Here is a 9,287-nt window from a genome sequence, read left to right as displayed (position 1 = left end):
GAGAGAGAGAGAGAGAGATCTGTCATGGTTGTTCACCTCTCTAAACAAGCTGCTGACAGATAACACAGCGCTGTCTTGACGCATGGTCAGAGATGGTTGCAATTATCAGCATGTACACACACACACACACAGCCAACTAACTCAACAGAGGCTCAGATTTTTCTTTCCAAACAAAACTAAAACACTGAGATAAAGTTATTAAGCTTGCATGAAATCACATATTTACCAGAACATTCAGAGTCTCATAATGTTTACCTTCCAGCATCCTGCAGGAAATTTAAAATAACTGCAAAACAAAAACAGTCGAAAGCTTTATACAAACAGTAAACAGTAAAAATATGTGAATAGAACTGATACATAAATAATACAAAGCAGTGCTCATAGTTTAAATACATTTTAAAATCTCCTAATTTTTGTTAGGAACAACTAAACTAGGCCTGCAACTAACTGTTATTTTCATTATAGATCAATCTGGACCATTACTTCTCAATAAACTGAACTAAAAAAGCAGCAAATCCTCACATTGGAGAAGCTGCGATTAGGAAATGTGTGACTTAAAACAATGAATGAATTATCTAAATAATTTCCTGTCAATCTACTGTTTGAGCTCTAAACTAAGCAGACATTATCAGACATCTTTTTTTTTATTTCCATACAATCTATATTCAGATCTTTGCTTTGGGAATGTGTGCACATGTAGAACATGCAAATAAAACTCATTTAACTGAAATGAGTTTTGCCTTGAGACTGTTTTGAGTACCTTGGAACTTCATTTGTGTGTGCATGTAAATGTGATCCTCAGTTCATGTCTCCATGGAGGGATGTTGGGATGTGGCGTACTGTTACTGCCATCAGTGACCCGCTGCAGGATGTTCCCACACACTCTCACCAGCCGTCTAATTTTCCAGAGGAGCATCAGTACATCAGCATCTTCTAATGCCAAGACTGTCGCTGAATGTAATCAAACAACATTTTGCCTCTTTTCGACTTTCTGACAAACAACTGCAGCTCTCCTACTTTACACGCACCCCCTCAGCAAGTTGAAAATCAAATTGCAATGACATAAAATTGTTTTTGATACCGTAGGTACAGTGAACATTTCATCACAGTTGTCCCTGCAACATCTTTAAAATAATATTTTGACATGTTGTTACTGGCTGTTGAGAGCTTGTTAAGACTTAAATGAGAAGATTGATACCACTATATCTAGTGGTTATTACACAGTCGATATTCATATCTGGTATTGTAAATATGTAGCAACTGGTGAGCTTAGCTTAGTATAAAGACTAGAAATGGGGAAATAGCTAGCCTGACTTCAGGAAACATATATAACATGTTAATTGAGTTTTTGTTACCTTTGTACACAGCCAGGCTAGCTGTTTGCTCCTGTTTCCAGTCTTTATGCTGAGCTATGCTGACTGGCCACTGGCTCCAGCTACATGTATTGACAGTGCAAGAGAGTGGGTATTAATCGAGTATTGATCTTCTCATCTGACTCTTGGCAAGAAAGGAAATATGCTGGACCTTTTCCAAAATGTTCAACTGTTGTGTTAATTCCTTCTGTGTTGGATTTTTCTACAAAATATTATGAAGTATGCCATATTTTAACAGGTCTGTTGGTCATTGTGAGTCCTTGAAAGCACCGGAAAGCCCTTACACAATTCACCTTTTGGAAAAAAAAAACTATACAAAGGATTACCTCATGCATTTTAGGATATTTTGTCATGAACTGCTACCCATATATAACAAATACCTGTCTGGAAGGTAAGAAGTGAGTCAAAACCCAGATGGAAAAATAGTCTAAAACATGAGTGCGTTCTTTTATACTTTTGGGGTCCTAAATGAACTCTGTTCAACCTTACAATCAGAATCCGGTTAGGCCTGCTCTGCAGCCTGGTCTGGACCCTGATGTACAGCCAGCGAGGGCAAAGGTCATGGGAATGAAGGGTGAATGTTGTGCGTGTACACTCAAATGAAAAACTGCTTATAATGAAAATTATGATATTACTGCCAGCATTTTTTTTAAACAAGGGGAGAGTTGACTGAACACCCATCTCTTTGTCACCCATTTCCTCACCCCTTTTGGAGCTTTCAATAAATGACCATTAACTTTTATCTGACTGTCACTCAAAAGTATGTGGTCTCTTCCTTTCTGTCCTTTCATCTTCACTCTCTGCCTCCATTTCTCTCTGTTTTATAAGGAGAGACATACAAAAACACACACTCCTCCTTCCCTCCCCACCATGTCTCTTCCCCTGTCAGCCCCTGCGATCAGACTGATTTAAAACTACCTCTCCTCTCCCCTATGACCGGCCTCTTCCCTCTCTACAGCCTGACACACAGTTAAGATTGAGTCCAGGCTTCAGGTACTGTTATTGTTAGAAACAGGGGCCTGACAATATACATAAGTATGACTCCTGCCATTTTAATTACAGCTGTGACAGTGTATGTAGATAGGGTCACATCTGCATTCGATTAGGTGTGGGAAAGTGCATTAAATGTAGCTTTAAACTTACATTTTAGACTATCTTAACAGCTTTGTTCTAAAATAGCAACAAACTATAACTACTGATAAGTCGAGCTACTTTTTTGTATTGGACCAATGTAAAATTTTCCCTTTTTTTGTGTTTAAATAAACACAAATAAATACCTTCCAAAAGCAACCATTAGCTACTTTCCCTGGAAATTGTGCAGAAATGTGGGCACATGTGCAAAATCAGTGAGTGTAGGCACACAGAAACACTCATGTACGAACACACCTACAAAGATACAGAAAATTCTTCTCTAAAGTGGCAAGATGAAGGCTCACAAGGGGCCTCTGGAGCGATTTTCTAACACCCAGTAAATCATCTCTGACGTGTACCAGACTAACCCAGAATCATTTATCAGTAATCACCTCATTACCTTGTGCACATTGTTCACAGCCTCCTCACTCCTCTGCTTTTTGGTGCCTGATGTTTTACTACTCACACACTGTCACACACATCTGATTAGGTCACACAAATATTTGTATTTGTGTCTGGACCTGCACAAGAAGTCCTGGAATCACCTGGTCGCTTAAGTTTTCTGTGTTAAATTATTTTCTATTCAAGTAATATTTTAATCCATCTGACAATGTCAACAAAATCTGACCTACCTCAACCAGCCTGTCTTGTGGCCGCAGCCCAGCATGATCTGCGGGTGATCCTGGGTCTAAGGAGCGGATGTACTGTCCGGGTCGGGATCTATCACTGTGGAGATTGAAGCCGTAGCCCATGTCTGATCGCACCAGGTGGCACAGACGTGGAACGAGCTCGGACGGGTCTACGCGGGGCCGTAACTGGGACTGGGCCTGGGTTTGGGCTTCAGCCTGGGCAAGAGCCTCCTGGAAGAGATGAGAGAAGCCTGTGATATCGCCAGGTGTCAACAAACTGCTCCACATACAGTATTTTCAACACTCTTGATGGCTGGGTTTGGAGCAATACAAATGTCACTAGTATGACTCAAATGAAGCAGTGTGCTCACAAACATTGCACAGTTTACCCCTTATAATAGTCATATCTTTTATGAACTACTGTTTCAAATGTTTTTTAAATTGAAGCATTAGTTTTAAAGACAAAAAAAAGGTCTTGCAATGCAAGGTCAAGAGGATAAACACACTTAAATAATAAAAAATACATTATAATAATAGTAATGATAGAAATAAAATGAGTACAGTGATACAATGAGAATATAGGTAAAATATAAAAATATAAATGCAGAGGTTCATCCATAAGTTCATGATGGCAAACATAAGAGGAAACCACAGGAGCTCCAAGGAAAGATGGGGTCATTCTCAACTAGGACAATACACACTACAATATTGGTATTTACATTATTTAAAAGCCCATAAAATGGTGCAGCACACATAGAAAGATTGGACCAGTGAGAGATTCATTCTTCTCTCTGCAGAGTATGTGAACACAGCAGGTGACTGAAAACAAACAGCTGAGTCATTTAGAACAACCACCTTTCAAGCATGTAGGGCGAATGTTTTATACAAAAAACTGTGGGTGGAGTGTCAATTCAAGGCACTAATAATTATTATATTGTAAAGGAATGCAATTTTACCACATTCAGTGTATCATATTGAGTGAGTGAATGCGATAAAATAATAGTTACATGGAAAAAATCTCTTTGTTGGTTACAGATGTACCCTCCTTTTTAATGTTTTCATTTTGTGCTGTCATTCAGTTGTGGAATAGATGGCACGCTTTATTACAGACTGTATTTCACTCTGGAGTGAAGCTGCCCATTTCCAACGCATCACTGACACTTCTAACAGCCTGGATGAAGACATTTATAGAACCTGTATAATTGTGCCTTGAGCTCTACAGTGTGATCACACTGATTTACCACCTACACAGCGGGCAAAGAATGTGCAGCGAGAGGGATGATAGCACTGTGGCCGGCTCTGTAACCTCAGCTGGTATTAGATATTAGAGGTACCAGACAGGTAGAGTTAGTGTTGGGTGAACAAATATGCGTCTACATACATTACCCATGTTGTGTGCATGGGACAGACCCGCAATCACATTACGCAAGCATGAGAAGTCTAATTTTCCACTGCATATGTGAAGCTTCCATCATGGTCCAGCTTGTTCCTGCTAAAAATACATATGGAGTATGTGGGAAGGGTGAGAGAGAGCAAGAAAGAGAGACAAAGGTAGTGTAGTGTGTAGAGACGAGAAGATGGTTGCTGATTTATTCTGACAGAAAGAAAAAGGACGGCTTTTTTTAAAGATTTTTTTTTTTAAACTTATTAAAATGCATCCCCACAACAGTGCCTCCTTTCTACCCCTCGCCTGTAAAATAACACAGATGGCAACGTATAATTTTATTTCAGGCACTGAATTCTTTAGGATAGCAGGGATCTAGGCAGCTTGCCATGAGAAGGAGAGAGAGAGAGACAGAAGAGAAGGTTAGAGAGAGTAAGAGCAACTCTCATGAAACCCTCCAGATCCTCCTTTTCCTGGCTGGAGAGGAAGTGCCTGGGCCGGGCAGCAAGCACAGATCTTACAAAGGAGAGCAAAATACATCTGAAATCAAATATATTAGCATCCTGGGATCTGGGCGTAAGAAGAAAAATGGCAGAAAGAGGGAGAGGAGAAAGGGAACAAGCATAGAGGGAGAGAGCGCGTGGGAGGGATAGAAAATGAGATGCAGCGATAGGGTTGAGAAAGAGAGTTCAAGAAAAGAAACAAGTTAAGCAGAGAAACGCAGCGGACAGATAAACAGATAAATACGGAGACCGGGGCGGGTACAAGAAAAATCAAGATGACAGAAGTTTCCAGCGAGCGACGATGGGGAGGAAAAGAGTTTGCAGTGAAACTCCTCTAACATAAACAGTGAGAGTAGCACAGCTGGGAGTCATTATGTGGGGGAGACGCAAGTGTCTGCCAATCTAACCTCCGACTGCCTTTCAATGCGTGTCCACTCCCCACTAATCACCCCCTGGGGTCCGTGCCATCTCTCAACGTTGGGGATTTGACGTTAGTGTGCCTTTTGGACACTTTTGGTTCAGTCTTATTCGCTACAGGTCTTTAGTCAGTTATGACAATGCGACCCTGCGTGCGTCCCCCGCTGTTTACCGACGGTGGATGGGCGCAGATGTTTGGACTTGTGCGTGAAAGTGTAAAGGACAAAGACTCCTGGTTCGAAAAATGTCAGCAACAAGAGGTCGAGGCACACAACCCCTCCAAACCGAGAGGCCATCAAGCAAAATGCGGTCTCGCCATGTTTGTTTGAACTGTGGGTGTTGAAAACTTCATGGTTTTTGGGAAAAATATTTTGACGAGAGAGAAAGAAAGAAAAATGAGATGTAATGTTTTCCCCCTTTGTCAGCAAACTAGTTTGTAATCAGGAAAGCGGTTAGTTATCAGCATTGGACATTTTTTTGTTTCCAATGGGAGGAGAAGTGGTAGGAACTACTGGGAAAACACGGCATCCATGTTTTGTTCCACAAGCTTGAATGTAACTGCTCAAAACAAGTTCACATGGAAAGTTTGGCAATAAATCAGGGTGTTTTTCTATAAGGGGGCACAATATGGAATATTTCACGCCCACAGCAGAACATTATGGAGTTTGCTCCCCCAACACAACACAACACACACCCGTTCTGACCTCAGCGTCCTGACTGTGGCACACAGAGAGGATGTGCCGTCGAAGGGACAAGTGCCATCCCATGAATTCCTTCAGTTTCCTGTGACAATCAGCCCTTGTTTCTGTCAGTCTGTGAGTACATGTGGGGGAGAGAACCATGTACACACAAGACTTGTGTTTGTCTCTGTGGTTGGGTTATGCAGTTATGATTACATTAGAAATTAGACAACTTTTTTTCCCCCACAAAATCTATTGGAACATGAATAGAAATTTGAGCTGAATACACTAAACACCGCCTCCCTTAGTTACTGTTGCTATGCCAACCATAGCTTTCAGTTTTCAAACAGGACATAAGCGATTAAATGATAACAGAGGCAGATTTACCACTTTAAATTCTTGGTAATGGTATTTACAACGGTACACAGGAGCAGGGTTTTCATTTCTAGCCGGCGGCTGTCAAGTTTGTTGTTTGAAATGACAACGGCACCATATTTTATCAGCTGTAGCTAGATAGCTAATGTTAGCACCATGGGTTCAAAATGTTGTCTCCAGCTGACTTTAACATTTGCAGCAGACTCGTTTTAAAATGAGAATCCTGTACGTCCTTAATTATATACGTTTGCAGATATGTAAGGCTAACATATGTAGCAATACATATGTGTATAAAGACTGAGGGAAAAACTGCATGTTTCTGGGAAAATGTCAGCAGCATCTATTATTGATGACTCATTTGGGAAATAAATAAGCATTGCTCTTAGATTTATATTAGTTACAGTCCCCCTTAGGAGAAATTTGCTTTGGGTGTTTGACAGACTATCTGACTTAACAGCACATAGGCCTATTAAACAACAGTTAAAATGTAGTTTAACACACAGATTTATATATAAAAAACATGCACACCAAGAATACTGCAGCGTACAGCTAGTTAGACCTATGATATTATTTCAATCTAATCTAACCCTGTTTACATTTACTTTTGTCAAAAGCGACATAAATGAGGCGCAATCCAAGCCACGAGTGTGCTGCTGAGCTTACATATTTAGACAAGCAAGAAAGAGTTTAGACCATTCACAGTATGGTTTAGATTTATGCACTTTTAATGTTACAAGAGAGGTACAAGTACGAGTATATAAGCATTTGATACTTTTCATCCAGCTCATTTTTATGTGCATTACCAGTTTATTGTACACTGAGTGTTGTACAAGACATGCAGCTTAATGGTTAAAAAATCCTTAAAGTAAGGAATCTTTTTGTATTCTTGATTTCAAAAGGCATGTCATATCTACCTTTTAAATGTATTAATGAAGATTTTAACTTGACTTCAGATGGATTCAAAGTACTAGCCTATTGTTTTTAGCCCCATGCATACCGTTTCAATAACCTGTTACAGTTGCTAAACTGTGATTGGACAATCACTGTTCAGCAGAGGGGTTCAACAAACAGTTAATTACAAATGTTGTCTTAATGATGGAAAATCAACACTGTGTGTTTATTAACGGATCATAACTGAAATATTCGATGGTTTTATTTACATTTACATATAGCATGGTGAAATGATAGAGTTCAGGACAAGCTTGAATGTTGCTTTTTCTGAAACTGATTTGACACATTTTCTTTTAAATTATGAATGTAGCAGTAGTGGTGCATCCACATGTGTTCAACACTGTATCTGCGAGTCTTAATGAGACAGTCTGATGTGTAGATGGTGTATGACTGAGAATGAAAACAAACCAGTTAACATGTTTAATTTGCGTATTTGCACACACATATTGCTCTCTGCATGTGGCTGCTGGCAGTGGTGCTGGCAGTTGATGAAACTAGATCGCAGCTTGTTGAATAATTGAGCAGTGGCCTACTGCGATGGATGGATCATGACCGCTGTTAACCCTTTCACAGCCAAGGATCATTGGCTTGCTTGCTGGCCCACAACACAATGAAGTGTGTTTGGGCATGTGTATGTTTGCATGTGTGTCTTTGAGTTGCTTGCTACAAAGAAACTTTCAATCCAGTGTGTGTGTGTGTGTGTATGCGTGCGTGCAAGGCATTTTGTCAACAATGCTTTTACTTGCTCGCTTCCCATCGGGGATTATCGTTAACTTAATATCCCCATTCTAATAAATCAGGAGGTCTAGTTTCCTTTAAGCCCTAGGTCAAAAGTATGCAGTTTATCCTGTCGAGTTTGGTTTGCTTAATGCAGATGTGACTTTGAGTGCCAGCATATATTATTAGGAACTTTTTTCAGTTTAATGTGTGTAGTGCAAAAACACTCACACTGACGTTCCATAAATCGATCTTCCATGACCTAAAAACTGTATCGCAGTTTGTTAATGTTATTTCTCAGCTTGGAAAAATTCTGCTGGAGTTGAAAGCCGGGTTTCCAGCTGGGCTTGCTATGTAGAAATTACCATAAGCCTACAGTGTTCAAAACTGCAGCAAACATTGACTTCTGCTGCAATAAAATGTCAATTAAGTTGGAGGATACATTGTAGTGTATTCCTGTAACACAACTGTTTCACTTTTTGACAACTGGTTTATAAATTTAGCATTTTTTTAATAGTAAGCAACCAAATGATCCAAGAGTTAGATTAAATAACATTTTACATTTTTACAAATAATACTATATACTGTACTTTGTACTGCTGCTCCTTTATTTACACACACGTGGAAAGGTCAACTTTTTGCCTGGGCCCTGAAGATTTAGCCTCAATCTTTGACTTCATTTAATTAAGTCTGTGTATGTAGCCTTCAAGCACATATTCTAGACTTTTAATTTTAAAACAAATCTGCTAGAAGCACTATAAGAGTAAAATGTTGATAGACTTTTTAAGTTTCAGTGTTAGCATTAGCTCATGCAAGTCTGCTTTTTGTTCCTTTTGTGTGAAATCAAAGACCCATTGTTTAAAAAATTAAAAGAATTCTGCCCCACCCTGCTTAGGTACTGTTGACAGTGACAGTAATGAACAGTCAGTTTGCTGATATGAGCAATGCTGTGTGTGCATCTGATTTTTACAGTGCAATTACTGTCTGCTTGTTTTATTCCATGTTACATTCTTGTTGATATTATATGTGAATAATGAAGTTGTGAGGGAACATCAAACACATCAGTAATGCTGCAATGTTAATAAAAAAAAGATTGTATTAAGACAAAAAAGATGATTGAAATCACC

At 39.5% G+C, this 9,287-nt stretch overlaps 1 protein-coding gene across 1 annotated transcript in view; it reads right to left on the bottom strand.

Moving 5' to 3' along the window:
* LOC118322988 (Na(+)/H(+) exchange regulatory cofactor NHE-RF2) overlaps nucleotides 1-9,287 on the bottom strand; it is a 32,439-nt gene that overhangs the window by 5,831 nt on the left and 17,321 nt on the right. Inside the window, exon 3 of the mRNA XM_035654884.1 lies at nucleotides 3,137-3,364. Within this exon, the coding sequence (XP_035510777.1) occupies nucleotides 3,137-3,364 (228 nt within the window). The remainder of the gene's footprint in view (nucleotides 1-3,136; nucleotides 3,365-9,287) is intronic.

Source organism: Morone saxatilis, unplaced genomic scaffold (assembly GCF_004916995.1).
Source record: "Morone saxatilis isolate NCDOM2014 unplaced genomic scaffold, NCSU_SB_2.0 Contig14, whole genome shotgun sequence".
In the NCBI taxonomy this organism is placed as follows: domain Eukaryota; kingdom Metazoa; phylum Chordata; class Actinopteri; family Moronidae; genus Morone; species Morone saxatilis.
This window is presented reverse-complemented; position numbering and strand designations above follow the sequence as displayed.